General features: G+C 41.4%; 2 protein-coding genes across 9 annotated transcripts; one reads left to right on the top strand and one right to left on the bottom strand.

Moving 5' to 3' along the window:
- Positions 1-91: 91 nt before the first annotated feature.
- HCFC1R1 (host cell factor C1 regulator 1) lies at positions 92-4917 on the bottom strand. 7 transcript variants are annotated; one of them, XR_001313125.2, is made up of 7 exons: positions 4741-4917; positions 3156-3349; positions 1951-2001; positions 1261-1425; positions 991-1164; positions 563-750; positions 92-209 (listed from the first exon to the last, which is right to left on the bottom strand). XR_001313125.2 is itself a non-coding variant. In XM_087714037.1 (7 exons), the coding sequence occupies exons 3-7, from the start codon at positions 3347-3349 to the stop codon at positions 615-617; spliced, it is 720 nt and encodes a 239-aa protein (XP_087570163.1). In that variant the 5' UTR covers positions 4460-4579; positions 4741-4917; the 3' UTR covers positions 92-614. The 7 variants fall into 7 exon arrangements, 5 of the variants coding, with proteins under 5 accessions (XP_087570163.1, XP_013914756.2, XP_013914755.2 ...); XR_015696496.1 differs by having other exon boundaries at positions 563-687; positions 4741-4916; XM_087714037.1 differs by adding an exon at positions 4460-4579 and having other exon boundaries at positions 92-750.
- On the top strand, positions 4476-16669 carry THOC6 (THO complex subunit 6). 2 transcript variants are annotated; one of them, XM_014059278.2, is made up of 13 exons: positions 4476-4610; positions 8440-8555; positions 8656-8720; positions 9031-9134; positions 9233-9270; positions 9369-9417; positions 9506-9577; positions 11577-11679; positions 12908-12957; positions 13283-13345; positions 13640-13750; positions 14662-14790; positions 16229-16669. In XM_014059278.2, the coding sequence occupies exons 1-13, from the start codon at positions 4551-4553 to the stop codon at positions 16310-16312; spliced, it is 1044 nt and encodes a 347-aa protein (XP_013914753.1). In that variant the 5' UTR covers positions 4476-4550; the 3' UTR covers positions 16313-16669. The 2 variants fall into 2 exon arrangements, with proteins under 2 accessions (XP_013914753.1, XP_087570162.1); XM_087714036.1 differs by having other exon boundaries at positions 4548-4679.
- Positions 16670-18289: the final 1620 nt, after the last annotated feature.

The raw sequence follows: 18289 nt of genomic DNA, 5'->3' as shown, positions 1-18289 counted from the left end.
ATAACTAAAACATCTCATTTTAACTCACTGCTAATAGCATCAGACTTGTTAAGGATATACCACTATTCAATAAAGACATTTAGATATAAAAACAATTCTGCTTCTTTTATTTCCCTGTTACACACATTCCCTAGGTACCAACAGGAAGAGGTCATCATAATGCCAGCTCCTCTCAAGTAACATTTGGCAGTATAAAAGTGTTGAGTTCTCTTTATCGGAAGCAAAAAGTCAAGGAAAAAAATTTAAATTCTTCCAACTTTAAGGGACATTAAAAATCTGACTTCTGTGCTAATAAAGTATAAAAGAAGTGACAAGAATGCCCATTTAATTCTTATTTAAAAGTATATTTCAGTGTCCTGGGAAGTATTTGCTGATTGCCTATTGAAAGAGAAAATATATATTGGACTTAATTGCAGATATACTGCAAACATTATGTGGACGGAAGAGAAAGGATCAGATTATTGCAGCTGGGTGAAAATGACGAAGGCTGCCGTGGTGGAGTACAATATTTTAGTGAAATGTTTATACTGGCTAGATAAAAGTGCTTTTTGTTAAAAGATACAGCCAGAGAAGTGAATTTGATTTCAAAGGGAAGTAAAATTGGGGTTGTTGATTCATACTTCCATTTCCTCTTGGTTTGCCACTGCTTCTAGATGGGGCTGGACGGATGAGGGAGTCATCAGTGTCCTAATGGTGTGCAAGAGAGAGTTAGTGTGAGGGCTCCACAGGACAATTTCGGTAGAAGGATTCCTGTGAAAATGAGACAGCTGATTAATTGTTCATCCATTTTCCTTGTTACACATTCCTACAGGTAACCTTTGACCTACGACTGTAATGGAGCCTGCTCATTACAGTCGTAAGTGGTGATAGCTATTAAGCAAGATGGTCTCGCTTAACAATTCCCATCCCCTGGGTGTCTCTCATAACTTTGAATGGCCACTGAGCGACTGGTCGTTAAGCAAAGACTATCTGTACTTCATTAATACTCACAGAGAAAGAAGCATTTCTTCAGGGGCGATGCTGCTTCCTTCGAGACCTTCTAATGTGAAGGAAGATGGCACCAGCATAGGGCAGTCTCCCATCATGAATTCACCGTCTACAATGACTGTGGTCAGCTCTTCTTCTGTAGAGTTGGTTCCTTCACTTGCTCCATCTTGAGACAGCCTGAGACAGAGAAGGCCTTATGTGAGGAAGTCAAAATATTCTGCTTCCCTGAACCCACTTTTTTTAAAAGCACAAAGCTGCCATGCTTTCTGGTACCTCCGTTGTAGCTCTTTCAGCTGTGTGTATGCTTGCTGCCATCTGGGGTTTTCACTGTGGACAGGGAAGCCATTAGAACAGTAGATGTGGTCATTGTCCAGGCTAAGGGAATTAAAACGGGCAGCCATCTTCTCCTCTGACAGAAAATGTTTAGAGCGGGGTTCCCTGTTAAGATGCAGAAAACAGTGACCATTCATCCTCCATTCAATAAAATCCTAGTTAGAACAAAGTACTGCTGAACACATCATAGTTAAGACTATCATGCCCCTTATGGGAGGTGGCACTTCAGTAGAAACATTTTGGAAAGTTTCTGCGAACAGGACGACCTCCAAAACAAAAGATGGTCCTTTATACAGCATTTCTAATAACTTATGTGACTACACCATACTTAGTTATGTTGTTAGGAATGTCTACACCATAATGGCGTGAGAAGGTTCCAGTGTGATAGCAAGCAACATGAAAGGGCAAGCTTAATGACAGCTTATTGAGAGTTTGGCTACAGCTACCACTTAGTCTTGTAAACATTTAGTGACTTAACATCTACACTTCTGAACAAAAACTTAAATTTTGCCAGCATTAGCCATCAAGTACCATCTATATACCCAAAAATATGGAATACAAAAATGGATCAGGGCATTTTTTTTTGTCAATGCCTCCTTAGCTGTAGCTCTTATTTTCCTCCACACTTACTGTTCTTTGCTTTCCAGATGTCGCTTGAAAGCAAGGGATACTGACTGGCACCTAAAAAAAGAAATGAGATTTGCATTAAGAAGCTAAACATCATTATTGGTTATTTTTGTGCCACCAATGTACCTTTAAAATATAATATTAATAGTCCTTAGACTTATGTAGTGCTCCTTAGTGCTTTACAGCACTCTGATCAATTTACAATGTCAGCATATTGCCCCCAATAATCTGGGTCCACATTTTACCAACTTCGAAAGGATGGAAGGCTGAGTCAACTCTGAGACTGTGAGAAGCGAACTCCAGGTTGTGGACAGAGTTAGCCTGCAATACTGTATTCTAACAACTGCTGCCACCACAGCTCATAAACAGAAGACTCCTGATACTCCCTGGCAGATTCCCACTTTATTGGCTTTGAAAACCCTAAGCTACAAAACCTTCCCTTTGGTATCAATTTTATATTACTTTGTTGTCCACTCCTAAACCATTGACAGCTTGGGTACAGAATTTTCGAAATATTTGCCAATCTATTTATTCTCACACTTATTTCAGCAGCAGACAAAACACTTGCCCAAGCTTTTGTTATCTTTTATGGTTTAACTTTTGGGTGCTGCTCAATAAATGATTTCAGAGTTTAACTAAACTGTGCTTTTTAAATATTTTTGTAAAGAAGGCAGATTATATGCTATCAAGTTGGCATTGACTCTTTGTCAACAAATAGATTTTCTCTAAGAGTAATGTATATTAGGGTGCTACTCAAAAATACTATTAAATATCCAAATAAATCTGATACATAGTCTGCTGTTGCCTTCTTTGCCTCAACCCCCTTCATCATTTTTCCTTTGAAGCACAGCTGGGCATTTTACAGGGCCCCTGGGCCACATCTAGCCCTTTGGCTGCCCCTGTCTGGCCTGCATGAGGTCAATTGGAAAGTAGAACTCAAATATGAATAAATGTATGGCTTTATCGGTTCAGCCCTCCACAACAGTCCCAGATTCTCATGTGGCTCCTTGGGAAAAATAATTGCCCAGACTTGCTTTGAAGGAAGCTGAGCGACAAAACCTTTAGCAAGTTCTCTTAACATCTTTTAAGATGCTTTAGAATGGTCACATGGCCATGTGTGAATAAATGCCAGATAGATGAATTCTCCTCTATCCCAAATCTGCAGAATCTATTTATATTAATCTGAAAGCCTCATAGCATATGATTACCGAGATCTTTGAACAGCACTGAAATTCACCAATCTGTGTCTGGGTTTCATCCGTGGAATTGTGCATGGCACATCGCGTTCCCAACTTGGGATGATGTTGTGGCTATAGCCCATATTCCTGGACAAGACTGAGCAGTGCAAAAAATGCCCGGAAGAAACAGCTGGTGGTGACCCTGGCCTTATTGTAGGATTCATCTGTGAATTAAAGCAAAAGAAAAGTTAAAAAGAATAAATTTTCCAACAGAGATGTAAATGTCTTGAATGGATGTCATGTTGAATTTGAGCACTTCTGAAAAGGAAAGTTAGTCAGAACTGAGTAATATGTTTTTATTTTTTTTATATGTAGCTTTATTAAATTTCAAAAGACAATTTTTTAAACAAAATGAATAGGGGAATAAATAAAAGGGAAAGATTAAAATGTGGCAAAAATATATAAAACAAATATAAAGGTAATTTCGATTTCAGAATGTTGCAAAAGAAAATCACATGACCCCAGGACACTGCAACCATCATAAATACATGAGCTGCCAAGCGGCTGAATTTTGATCACATGACCAACAGTGGTGTGAAAGTCACATCACTTTTTTCACTATCATTGTAATTTCAAACAGTCACTAAACAAATAGCTGTAAATCGAGACTGACTATATAACAAACATATATCCTTGGGGAAAATAAAGGACAAATGTTTTTTTTAATGGGAAAATTAGAGATTCATAAGAATAAAAATGTTTATAACTTTGTTTTACATAGGAAAATTCAAGGGCAAAAACCATGAAAAACTTTGCAACATCGCATATTTTTAATAAAAATGCTCCAAGTCAAATAATTTATATTCAAAAAGGCAATTAAAGCGAGTTAATTGCATACAAATTATTTGATTTGGAGTATTTTTATTAGAATTTGCACAAGTTTTCCTTAGTTTTACTCTTGAATTTTCCTTTGTAAAATACTGTAAATATTGCATTTTTTTTTTAAAGCAAGCATTTTCAGAGCTCTCGGCACTTCAGCTTCTGATCACAATGGACGTCGCTAAAAAAACACCTTGCAATTTCTTATGTAGAGGATCAAGGATTACGAGGATCACAGGGGATTTCCTTAACCCTCCAGGGTCCTCAGGCCCCTTCAGGATAAGACAAATTCGCTCTGACTGGACTTCGCTTTGCTGATACAGCCCAGCCTGCGCATCGTGGAATTAAAAAAAAAAAGTGAGTTCCCAGCAGGCTTTGCGCCCTTTGGCAGCCATCTTTAGGACGTTTCCCGACGACTTATAGCGCTCAATCAAGAAATTCAAATCCCAGCATGCCTTGCGCTGGCCTAAGAAAGCCGCCACTAGCCGAAGGTGGTGTGACCATGATCACAGGAAAGGGCGTGGCTCACTCTGAGGGTGGGGTAGGATGCCCGGTCGATCCTCTGCACGTGCGCGCTGTGGAAAAGAAATTGAGAAACGAGGAACGGTCAGTGCACGTGCACGCTGCCGGGTGGGAGGCGGGGAATGAAAGAGAGGCTAGAGTGCGGAGCGGACGGTAGGATATGCGCATGCTCTATTCCACTGCAAAATTTACTATGAAGAAAAACGATTCTTACCGTCCTTAAGACCTTCTCACGCTGGTCTCACAATAGCGCACCACAGCCAGACGGGAAAACTAGAAGCGCCACAATCATCACGTGAAGAGAAGTGATGCTTAATGTCAGGGGTTGTGGGAAATGTAGTTCCCAGTAGGCTGGAACGAGGACTCCCGTCATACTTTGGGTTTTGCGTTCGGGTCTCTCTATCTTCGTTTAACCATAGAGATGCTGAATTGATGGCTCGCGCCCCCTACCGGCTGCCTTTCCCAATTTGGAAATGTTTGGACTCAAAACAGTAATTTATCAGACTGGCTGGGGTAGATGGGAGTTGTATAGGTGAAAGCTGATTGATTAAATAGATTAAAATGCAAAGCATGTTTCCCACCACTTGGGCTCTAAATTTGGGCGGGGAATTACATTTGGAAAGGAGCAACTAAATTAGTAATTTAGCATGCAAAGGTAAAGGTTCCCCTCGCACACCTATGTTTCAAAGCCGAAGAGCCAGCGCTGTCCGAAGATGTCTCTGGCATGACTATAAACGCTGAAGGTGCAGGGAACGCTTTCCTATTTTTTTCTACTTGCATTTTTACATGCTTTCAAACTGCTAGGTTGGCAGAAGCTGGGACAAGTAAGGGGAACTCAATTCTGTTAAGCGGCGCTAGGGATTCAAACGCCAAATTGCCGACCTTTCTGATCAACAAGCTCAGCGTCTTTAGCTACCGGGTCACTGCGTTCAAAATGTAGCATGTACTATGCTTTAATCAACCATCATGCGGCAATTTTAAGATATGTGGACTTCATCTCCCAGAATTCCCTAGCCATTATGCTAGCTGGAGACTTCTGGGAGTTGAAACCCCCACAGCATAAACTTGTCAAGTGTTGAGAAATACTGCTTCAAGTAGTTCATTTTTTTTAGTGTGGTTTCTATTTTATGCGGTTATGCCTGTTCTTAATTATTTTAATCAGGATCTTTTTGAGAATTCCATATAAATATTTATATCATCACCTTTTTGTGATAAAGATCAAACGTGAGGTGACAAAATATATATCTTGCAAACAAAATCCGAAGCAAATAGCAGTTAAGCAGACATAGCAACAAAGCAAATAATGATGAAATCACCACAGAACGGAACTCAATTGCTGCTTATTGATCACACCAGCTTGTATTGAATCTAGTTTGTTTCTAAGGAAATTGAACATATTGCTCAATGTGGGCATGCAGAATAGTGTTATGTTATGTTAAAGTGGAGACTACTGCCAGTCTATCTTCTGCAGGCATCCCAAGAGGATCTGCTGAATATACAAGTAATCTTCGAGTTGCAACCAAAATGGAGCCTGCCCATTGTGGTCTTAAGTCTTTCTGGTTGATTTTATAATGTTTTGTGTGGTGGTTGTTAAGTGAACCATTGGTTTGGATGTTGCTGTGCTGAAAACTGAAAAGTTACTGGTTTTCAGCACAACATAAAATACAGCCATGTGACTGCAGGACGCTGTCAAATAAAGCCAGGTTGCTGAATATCTAAAGTGCAGTCATATGATTGCAGGGAAATGACTCAGAGTTTCGGGTCTGGGTCGTAAGCTCCCTTTTTTGAGTTGGGTTGTAACTTCAAATATTGCTAATGTCATAAGTGTGAGGACTACATGTACAAGGCTGGTGAGGAAGGCGCTTACTTTTCTATTTTATCTCCCTGTTAGGAAATTGCTAATTTATTACAGACTAGCCAATAACCCAGCGTTGCCCAGGTACTTATTTATAGGGGGGAAATGTCCGGACGAAACGTAATTTTTAATGTTGGATTTTCACCCTTACCCAGGGTGCCCCCTTGTGGAGTACTGTGAAGCTGTTACCATGGCAACTCCACTGCGCTGTACAATAGAAGCCATTTTGTGGCAGTACAATAGAAGCCATTTAAAGGCACAACAGTCTGCATCTTGACAGAACACACACCTTGTGGGGTGTCTTACCCCACAGTATTGGTCTCCAGAGAGTAAGTCATCTATGTACCAGGTTTGGTTGAAATTGCTTGAGGCATTCCAGAGTTATGCTGGAAAACACACAGACACACACATATATTTCCTTTGGGTTTTTTTTTAAATAGCTTACTTCATTGATAATGCAGTGAATGTTGATTCACATGGCATCGGACCTGGGTACCTGAGAGACCGCCTCCTGCTGATTACCTCCCATAGACCAATTAGATCTCACAGGTTAGGTCTCCTCCGGATTCCATCTGCCAGCCAATGTCGGCTTATGACTCCCCGGGGGAGAGCCTTCTCTGTTGCAGCTCCAGCCCTCTGGAATGACCTCCCCGTGGAGATCTGGACCCTTACTACCCTCCCGGCCTTCCGCAAAGCCACCAAGTCCTGGCTGCTCCAGCAGGCCGGGGGGCTTGTGAAACATCCAGCCCCACGGAAACTGTGAATGTTGCGTATTTTAAAGTGTTGTTTTTGTCTATTTATCCCCCTTCCCTTGTTTATTGTGAGCCGCCCGGAGTCCTTCGGGAGTGGGCGGCATACAAGACAAATAAACTAAACTAAACTTTTGTAATTGTTGCATCTCTTTCCACTCCCCCAAAGCCTTCCCAGTCTGTAGAAGCCCATTGATATCTTTCTTGGGATTTGTTTATTTGGAGTATAGCATATCATACATGGAATAGCAATATAAAATAACATTTCAACTAGATTAGTAGAACCTAATAAAATATAACTGTCAAAAACTTCTACTTCAAATATCAATGTTTAGGCCATCTAACAATTGAAGAACAGCATTGTTTATATTTTAAAAAATCAGTTACTAGACCGGTATATACCCCCAGCTTACGGTTGGTCACGATTTAATTGAGGCACAGGGAGCATCCTAGGATGTAGAAGGCTGGAAAGGTGACTGCGTAGTGAAAGGTAGTTCATACATGCACAAGCACACGCATGCACACACACATACACATGGGTTGACCAATTTGTACAAGTGCAAGAACACCATCCCTTCTACTCATGAATATTCACTGAAATTATCTTTGAAATAAATGCAGGAAGTGAATTTTATCATCATAATGAAGGAGATTGATGAGGAGAATTGCAGGGCAAATTTTCTGAACAATTATTTGTGCTGGTCTCAAAAAATTCAGAGTTAAACCTCCTATAGTTGTGGGTGAAAAGACTATTCTATATTCGAAAAACTGGTTGTTACTTAAAATACCCACAAAGAACATCTCTGGATGCAGCCTAAATGGACCTCTGCTTCATTAACACAGTCCCCTCATATCCCGGACATAAACTGTTTCAACTTCTTCCCTCAGGACGATACTAGAGCATTGCATGCCCAAACAACTAGACACAAGGTCAATTTCCCCCCCATGCCATCACTCTGCTAAACAACTAATTCCCACAACACTGCCAAATTATCTATTAGGGCTTCATTACTAATATCCTTCTCATTTTTTTTATCTATTCCTTATTATGACTATAACTTTGTTGCTTGTATCTTTAGTATCCTATATGATTTATATTGATTGCTTATTTAGTATCCTATGACTATCGCTGAGTGTTATATTTTATGATTTATGTTGAATGTTTTTTATGATTATAATCATGATTTATCACTTGTTGCTGGAATGTACCCTGAGAGTTTATGGAACCAGAGACAAATTCCTTGAGTGTCCATTCACACTTGGCCAATAAAGAATTCTATTCTATTCTTTTTTTTTTCCTCTTTGCCAGATGGACATTCAACGATCTCTTGAGCTCTTGCACATGACCATATACACTCAAAGTGTCTCGCCTTGTGGCAAATATTTAGCAGCCGGAAACAACTATGGAGAAATTGCCGTATTCAGGTATTTGGATGTAGCTTATCACTGGCTATGCTTTTATAATTGTTTTTTTTTTTAAAGCAAGACAATCTTTCGGTTAATTTTCACTCTTTCTTTTTGATAGCCTGTCAGCAGCATTAAGTTCAGAAGCCAAGGAGGAGAGCAAGAAGCCAGTGGTGTCCTTTGCTGGTTAGTGACGGTGGTCGGGCTAGCAGACGAAATCTATAGGTGCCTTAGCAAAGTTTCTGAACATTGGCAATTTTAAGATGTGTGGACTTCAACATAAACATTAGCCTATAGTAAACTGGGCTGTTCTTCTATGCTCAAATTAGGGCTAGTCAGCAGACAGCATGGATGGGCCGTCTGTCTCTATCCCAGAAGGAATTCTTCATTTGGCATCAATGTTGTTGTGTTTCTTTGGTTCAGCTGAGGATTCCCCAGAAGGCATGACCCATCTTAAGGCCACATTCCTTATGAAACATCTCTCTTCTTTCCATAGCCCACAGTGGAGCTATCTATGCCATGGTGTCCACCGATCGGCAGCTGTTAAGTGCTGGCAATGGAGAGGTCAAAGCCTGGAACTGGAGCGAGATTGTGAAAAAGGTATGTGGGTTGCTTCCCTCCTCCTTCCCTCCGAGCCTGGCTGTAGGTTTTCTGACTTCTGTTATTCTTAAGATGCCTTTCCTTGCCTTCCACTTTAGAGTTGCAAAGAAGCTTGGAGTAGGAGGCCACCTTATGGGTAAAGCCTTGTTTTGCTGTTTCCTGTTTTTGCTATTATTTTTCCCCCAGCCCATGGACATGTTGACATTGAAGGTTTGCCTTTTGTTTCCTATTTAGGAGTAGACTTGAAGTGCCAGAAATCAACAGCCTGTACTTGAACCTGAAGGTATGGCCATTGGGCTGTTTAGGGATGGATGGATCAAGAAGAGGTTTCATCATGCCACATTCTTTCCTTTCTCCCCAACTTTCTCTAGGATAATTCTCTACTGATGGCTGGAGGTGACTGTGTCATTCACATGATGGACCTGGAGACTGGAGCCTTTACTGTGAGTCCTGTGGGGGAAATAAGCCAAGATGGACCTTTCAGCCTTTCTGGTTTTCTCAAAATTCTTCTTAAGATCTGGATAAATGTTGATAATTTAACTAGCAGATCATATCAGGAACAAAAGATCAGGTCCACACATGACGCTCCAATTAAGCTGATTTATTGTTAATCTTCCCATACAGAGGAATATTTTCAATTCACATGCTTGGAGTTAAATAAAAGTCAATGGAATTCAAGGAAAGTTGGACTTAGTTTACTAGTGACTACATAGGGATTCTAGGCTGATCCTTTGACTCCGTCCCCAGGTTCTGCCATTCCTTCTACAAACCAGTACTTTTCAGAGGGAGAGAGGGAGATGATAGAGAGAGAGAGATAGAGAGATAGATAGAGATATAGCATTAAAACACACAAACACACTCTAAATAAATGTTGATTACCAATCTTAATGCATCTATTTTGAATTCTCTCCCTTGTGCATTTGCCCGTTTCCACTTTCTAAACTTTGAGTGTGATTTTTCTCAACCAGGGAGCTTTTCAGCATATGCCATTCACTTTCAATGCTGTGCTCAGAATCCAGAAGTTGAATTCACTAGATCTGGAAGTATCTATGGAGATTCTCAGTCATCCAGGTTATGGTTGTCCCAAAGGTGCTTTTTCAAAAGGCAACTGGACTTTCTTGAGAATAGATCTGGAAGTATCTTCAGCTTTCTTCTGTAAAGACTAGTGAAACATGGTTATGGCTTTTATAAAAAGTAATCAGTTTTCTCATCAACACATAACGTGTTTCCCTGAAAATAAGACCCGGTCTTAATTTTTAAACCTCCGAAAGAAGTATTAAGTCTTATTTTCGGGGCATATCTTCCACTGTCTTACCTTGCAGTGGCAGCATCAACAGCTCCATCTGCAGGAGCCCATGAGCCTGCTGCCAGCCCACTTCTGTGATTGCTTGCTGCCGCTCATGTGCATCGCCCCCTGGCCTCTGTTTTGCCATTAGAGGCTTTCAAGAAAGGCCTCTTCAGTTGAGAAACGAGCTCTGATGACACCTCTGAGGTGAAACTGAGGCCAGGGGGCGATGCACGTGTCAATCTGGAGCATGTTTCTCAGCCGCAGAAGCCTTTCCTGAAGGCCTCTGACAGTGAAATGGAGGCCAGGGGCAACACACACAATTAGCAGTAAGTGGCCACAGAAGAAGTGGGCCGGCAAGGCAGGGGTCAGGGTGTGGGAGGCCTGGCTGCAACTATCCTAAGGGAGGTGGGTGTGGGGCACATGGGATAGCTCCTCTCCTCCATCCCCACCGTAACTTGATTTTTACCTGTGCTCCATGCCCCACCTTGTGCAACTAGGTGCAACTGAGTGGGCAGGATCGTAACTAGGATTTATTTTTGGGGGTAGGACCTATATTGGGCACATGTGTAAAAATCAGGTTAGGACTTATTTTTGGGATAGGTCTTATTTTTGGGGAAACAAGGTATACTCAGTGCTATCTACTGTCCCTGGTCTGAAACCTGCCTTGAGCAGGTCTAGATAATCCTTCCATGATCCTCTGATGATGTAGTCTGACCATTTCTCAACAATCTTATCCAGGAAGGCTGGAGACTGCACAAAAATTGTCCAAAATTATTGGGTCTAGCAATGATTTCTTGAAGAGAAGGGGGTATCACCTCCTCTCTTATTCACCACTGCATGGATCTAATGAACAGGTAGCTCAACTGCCTTAAAGATCTTGCTCATTCGTCAGCCTAATGATCTTAAACACCTCTTGGAATTCTCTGGGAGAGATGTTGTGGGGGATTTTGGAAATAGTAGAGATCAGAGACCTACCATATTTTGTTAGGAGTGAATAGCAATTCTGACTCTGAGACCCTCTGGTGCCGTCTTTCTCTTTCACTGTTAACCAGAGCTAGAATGCTGATTTTCATGGGCCATTATTGGAATACCTATATAGGGGTAAACTTGAAGTCACTTTGTCCCTTCTCTGTCCCTTCCTCCACTTCTCTCAGCGTGAATTTCAGGGCCACACTGATTATATCCACTGTTTGGCCCTCCGGGAGCAGCTCCGAGAATGCCTGTCAGGAAGTGAAGATGGGACCGTACGTCTTTGGGGTAAGTGTCTCTTGTGTGAAACTCTGACTCTCTCTTCCTTTCATGCGTGCTCCTGTGTCTTTGTAAAAGATCTAACAGTCTTCAGACCAGGGGAGGGCAACTCCTCCATGCTGGCTTAGGAATTCTGGGAGTTAAAGTCTACAGGTCATAAAGTTGCCATAGTTGCCCAACCCTGCTTTAGACAAACGCAGCATCCTCTGGATATATGAACTCCAATTCCCACAATCCTCAGCAGAGGACATGCTGGCTAGGGAATTCTGGAATTACCTCCACAAATCTGAAAGCTGCCCTACAGGAGCATAATATATATGCCTTACATTAAATTCTTTAATAGTCCACTTACCTTTAGAGGCACAGTCACTCAGTGGCTTAAAAAATGCCAAAGAAGATCTGTGCTCTAGATGTTTGAGTCCTACCACTGCTTGACGGAGTGAGCTCCTGTCATTTGCCTCAGCTCCTGCCAACCTAGCGGTCCACAAGTATGCAAATAGCTAAATAAGTACCACTTTGCTGCAAAGAGAGTGATCTGTGCTTTGCTGCCTGCTCTGCGCTGTGGTGTGATGTCATGCTGGCCACAGGATTGCAGAAACATCTTCGGGCAGCACTAGCTCAATAGCTTAGAAATGGAGATGAACACTGGTCCCCTAAAGTTGGCTATGACTAGTGAAGTAAAACCTTCAGGTACTCCTTTTATGACAACCAGCAGCAAACCTCTGGGATTTCTGGCTGAACATGTCAGAGATTGATTTGAAACTTTGGCTTAACACGTTGTGCTTTATCACCAAGCTGCATTCCCTCCACCTCTAAAGCAAACTTGTATCTGGGTCCTATCAGAGCAGAACTTTATCTGTATTGGCCCGACTATTGTGGAACAGGCTCTGGATGCAAAGCTACTGAAGGCTGGTTTGGCTGGAATGTAGAATGATAAGACTTCCTAGGGAGACTGTAAATCCAGATGTTTCTGCACTACAACTCCCAGGAATCCCTCACTGTAAATTGTAATGGTTCAATCCTGCTGTGAGCTTCAGCAGAATTTGCAGAGCTGTTCATTTCTAGTCTATTTGGTTGTGTTTCTGTTTCCACCCCTAATTTGTTCTTCCAGCTGCAAAGGGAACAAATGCTGGGCAGGTCAACACATCTGAAGGATGTTGTTGTGATTTTCAATCAGAAAGAAAATGCTGTTTTAAGGACTGTTTCCCCCCTCCTTCTTTTTTAATCTGGTTTTCAGATTTACGTACAGGAGGTCAAGTGCAATCAATTGAAGTCCACAAATATGAGGTATTTTCATCTTAACCTGAATTTTGAATTGTAAGCCTTCCAGTGTCATTGATAGAGATGAGTGGCTGTAAAGAAACAATGAGTGGGTGAATGGATGAATGAATCAATTTTCTTTCTCCCAAATTCAGAATGCATACTATTACTGTACTTATCCTCTTTTCCAGATTTGCCCATAGATATTTTTAAAAATTAGGAATTTAAATCTCCTTGATTTTAGTGAGCTTGTTGTGGGGGAACTAATCCAAAGGTCACTTATTAATTCTGTGAGTCTAACTACTACTTAACTCAGCAGTTTTCTTCTAAAAACTCTCCTTAATACTTTTAGGAATGCAGCCGCCCTCAGAATGGGAAGTGGATCAGTTGTTTGGCGACAGACTCTGACTGGATGGTGAGTCCCTCAATAAAAAGCTCAAAAGGAAACAAAAAGACTAGAAACACCTCCTTGCCAGTAATCAACATCCAGATAAGCAGACATTCATACCAAGATTATTTCTAGACTAACAATCAAGCAATAAACAATACCCTAATCAAGGAACCACATAGTTCATCCTTTTGGAGCCCCTGAGCTCCACTTTATTCTGAAGTGGGTGATTGGTTTGTGGATTGAAAGTTCAAGCTTGCAGAAAGCACCAGGTTGGGGAAAGAATATTGTGAAATATATATATTTTTTAAAATATCACAGGTATGTGGCGGAGGCCCAGCGCTCACTCTTTGGCACCTACGGTCAGTGACACCCACCACTGTATTTCCCTTGCCTCAGTGCCAGCAGCAAGCCATGTTCTACCAAGATCTGGTAAGTCTTACATCCCTGAATTTTAGAACCTGCCCCACAATATATATTGACATCCTCGCTTTGATGCTTTTGTCTCTTTATTTAACCATTATTAGCCTCATCCTTCTCCTCTGACTCTATTCTTTATATGTCTGAAAGAGACCCACTGATCTGCTAAAGCTCAGTACAAAGATTTCCAAATTGGTTTAGAAATTCAAGAAAGGCCAACACTTAAAAAAATGTTAATGGAAATGTATGGCTGGAAATGAGCCATCTGGTTTAAAAGACACCTAAAATATTTTATATTCATATACCATAGAGAGGGGATCATTTTACAAGACTGGTGCACGAGGAGGTTTGTAAGATACTTGTATCGAATCAAGTCGGATTTCCTTCTTTTTGTACTCTTTTTCCTTTTTCCTTTTGTCACTTTTTATTTTTCCCCGTCCTCTGATCCCCTCTCCCCATTTAAACAATCTTCTTTTTTTTTTGTTAATTATATTTTAACTTTCTTTGAAATTTACCCAAGTGGGTTTTTTTTTTAAAGTAAACAGTGCAGAGAACAGGAGATTCTCCAAAGATTATGCATTCAAGAGGATTACTATCTATGAAGATTCTCGGTCATCCAGGTCATGGTTGTCCCAAAGGTGCTCTTTCAAGAGGTAACTGGGCTTTCTGGTTTTTCTTTGAAGATGTTTCACTTCTCATCCAAGAAGCTTCTTCAGAGGAGAAGAGCTGAAGAAGCTTTTTGGATGAGAAGAAAAATGTTTTCAAAGAAAAAACAGGAAGTCCAGTTACCTCTTGAAAAAGCACCTTTGGGACAAAGAGGAAATACTGTTTCTGTTTTGGGCAACTTAAGATGACTACTGTTTAACCTTAACCTTAAGTACTTCTGTCTCAATAAGCAGCCCTCCTTTTCTCATCTTTCACAGATTCTCTCTGCTGGCCACAGTCCAACCATTAATCATTTACAGATCAGTGGGGAAGTGAAGGCCCAAATCCCTTGCCTCCCTCGTTGCGTCCACTCCATTTCCATCAACGAACGCTCTGCAGAGCATAAGGTATATAGCTGACCAGAGTTACCTTGTGGTAAGATGGACAGGCAATATATGTAATGATAAGGTACCTTCAGAATTGCAAGCAGAATTGGAATGGGGGGAGGTGTGTGTGTGTGTGTGTGTCTGTCTGTGTGGTGTAGATATTGTGGGCTGTTCATTGGATGAATGGGGTGGAGCTCAAATTCGAAAGGCGAGTCCTAATATAAGAAAGGGATCATGATATAAAATAATCTCTATGAGCTGCGGTGATGCAGTGGTTAGAATGCGGTACTACTGTCTACTTCTACTGACTGCCGACAGACTGCAGTTCAGCAGTTCGATTGTCACCGTTCAAGTTTGACTCAGCCTTCCATCCTTTCCGAGGTCGGTAAAATGAGGGCCCAGATTGTTGGGGAGGAATATGCTGACTCTGTAAACCACTTAGAGTGGGCTGTAAAATATTATGAAGTGGTATATAAATCTGTGCTATTGTAATTGTGATTTTTTTCTGTGGGCACACTGGCACACATTAAAAATGAAATTCTGTTGCCTGCTCACAAAAATGTACCCATACATAACAACATATAACTACACTATATACCTACATATGTATATATCTGCCCCCTAACATATACATACATACATATGTACGTACATACATACATTTTAATCACTGTCCATCTTGAATACATAGCAGAAAGCGGAAGCTTGAGAGTTCACAAGGTTGATGCTACATGAAACAAAACTGTGGCTCAATCTGCATGTTCTGCTTCAGATACCTCGAAGGCCCCTCCCAGAAGGTAGTAAGGAAAACACATCATGAAGAGGAAGTGTAGCATCCCAGACAATCCTGCAGACCCTGCCCAAGCATTCACTTATGTGCTACGTCGTGGATAGAAGGGAGTGAACTGCCAATAATATTTTCTGCCATCCTCACCACTCTCTGCACCGCCTTCTGTCTGAAGCAGTAATGCTTCCAGACCAGACAGTAATGCAATAGGACAGTAGCTATGTGGATTTAGAAAAGGCGGCAGGTGTTTCCATTTTGGAAAGGAGGCAGATATTTGCGTCTTTTTGAATTTTGAAGAAACTCAGATGTTGGGAACAACGTGGAGGTGTTTGGATTCATTCATCATAGCATTTGCATCAAACTTCTTGTTTCATTAAGGAGGCTCCTAGTCAGCTCATAAATAGTGATATAAAACCAAAGCCAGCAATTGAACCAGATGAAATGATAATCTTAGCTGCCTCTTAAGATGCCAGCCCATTGAGAAGGTTGTACAGTATAGTTTGCTAGAGAATGTTCTGAAGTCCAACAGCTGCTGGGACCTGAAAGTGGTGCTCGCGCCAGTCAACTTCATTTTGAAACAGAAGCAGTACGCAAAGCTGGAGTTGTGGCTAGCTACTCTGGTTCAGGTCATCATATAAGCTCATCCCCAAAATCTTTCTCTTCTCCCTTCAGGTGTTGACAGCAGCTGGAAGCAGCCACTTCATTGACGTCTTCACCAACTTTGGATACCGAGCCTTTTCTCTAACTTTTACCTAAGATGCACATAGTGTCTTTTTGTAAATAATCTTGGTTTTGTGTAATTTCAAATCCGGTATAGTCTAGCAGGGATATCTCCATATCTGGAGGCATCTCTGATTGCTGAGAAGTCTGTAAAGGCGGTTGCTCCCCAACAAGGTTGTGAGAGAAACTCCAAAAACAGGCACCTCAAAACAGGATTACTTAATATGGAAGTGAATGAAAGGATCTGAAACTTCCCTGAAAGCAGATATCCTAATTCTACTACTGATGTGTGTGTTTCATCCCGCGACTGGACTATTGAATCTATTCATGAAGACATGGAAACCATCCCCCATCCCCCTTGTTTTTCTACATTTAAAAATCAACGCATTTTCATCTATACTTTCCTTTTTATTTTCACAAGTATTTCAACAAGGGTCCTCATTTGTTGGTCTGTAGGGTTTTTGAGAATGGGAATAGCAGTGGGAACTTTTGCAGGTTTAACTATTTCAGTTTATGTCTTTAAAAAAATTGCACTGAAAATTCTCCAAACAACTAGAATGAACTGCCAGAATTTGGCAGCAAAGTGTAGGTTTTAGGAGGGCTTCAGAGGGCTCCCCACCCCGTTTCTATCCTTATTTTTACATTGGACTGAGAGACAGTGATTGACCCCAAGTCACCTAGCCAGTCTTCATGCCTAAGGTGAGACTTGAACTCACAGACTCCTGATGATTGGTTCAAAGTCACCCACCGGGCTTTTATGCCTAAAGTAGGATTAGAAATCTAGCCTGGTGCCTTAACCAATAGACCAAGTTGTCTCTCATTGAAAGGTGTGTTTGGAAATTCCACAATTCTTATTTTTAAAAAATTGGCTATTACACATTTGGCTATCAATTGTGTATTTTGGCGACCTTACTCTGCTCTTTCTACCTTATAATTCTGGCTAGCTTCCAGAATCAGCAGTGGAGTGGAAACAGCACAGCCAAGCTATAAAGAGCTGTTCAGGATATAACCGCCCTTTGCAAAAGATTTCCTACACAGTTTCAGCCTCTTCTGTGATCATGAAGGTTACAATTACCGGTACTTTATGGTAGAAAACCATTTCTTGAGATGAAGAAAAAGTTATTTATTATTTCAAATCATTAGAGCTGACCAACTCCACTGGACATTGGGCAGCATACAACCTTATCCTTCCAAAAAAATCACAAAAAGAGATTAAAAGTAAAAATCACTAGACTACAATGATCTAAAAATAACACAAACTAAATCAAATATTCCCTCCAAACCCTCAAAATAATTAATCACGGGTGTGGGAACAAAGCTAGATTTTATGGCATTATAGAGCAGTTTTAGAAAGTTCAGCAGGGTTTATTCTTCAGTAGTTTCCACTTCTTCATACATATGTTCATCTTCTATTCTTTTCAGCTCTCCCAGTTCTTTCTGTCTTATTTTAAACTCCCGGAGAGCTGTGGTTTTGTCTTCATAGTCCTGGTTAACCGAGTAGCCTGGGAATTTGTGACCCCGGACAAGATAGGCTGTTGCATCTGCCAGCATGGCTGAAATTTCATGGGCAAGGGTCTCCAAGGACAAGGGCTGGTAGATGTCATTGCTGCAGTAGTGGGTTTCTGCCAGTTCACACCGAATCAGGAGAACCGGATGGTGAGATTTACTGAGCCGATGAGAGGAGATTTGACCAGTGGACCCGGAAGTAACTTCCGGAACACCTCTCCAGCCCTGTCGCTCCTCGCTCACCCCTGCCCATCCAGAAGCCATTCCATCGCTTGCTTCCCCCCACCCATCCGCACTATCCTAGCCCAATTCTGTGTTAAGTCCCATACCTGGGAGTGGAGGTGATGAACGGAAAAGCATGGAAAGGTCCAGCGGCATAATCCACCAGACAGCAGCGGTAAGCTCAGGAATTTTCTCCTGGATTCCCCTCTGCCTTGCCTCCTCCGTTCTCCCAAAGTTCTTTCACCAGCATGTGATAGCTTTCTATTGGATTCCTCTCTCAGATCT

This window comes from Thamnophis sirtalis, unplaced genomic scaffold (assembly GCF_051295495.1).
Source record: "Thamnophis sirtalis isolate CommonGarterSnake01/CBP01778 unplaced genomic scaffold, rThaSir2_p1.2 scaffold_4, whole genome shotgun sequence".
In the NCBI taxonomy this organism is placed as follows: domain Eukaryota; kingdom Metazoa; phylum Chordata; class Lepidosauria; order Squamata; family Natricidae; genus Thamnophis; species Thamnophis sirtalis.
This window is presented reverse-complemented; position numbering and strand designations above follow the sequence as displayed.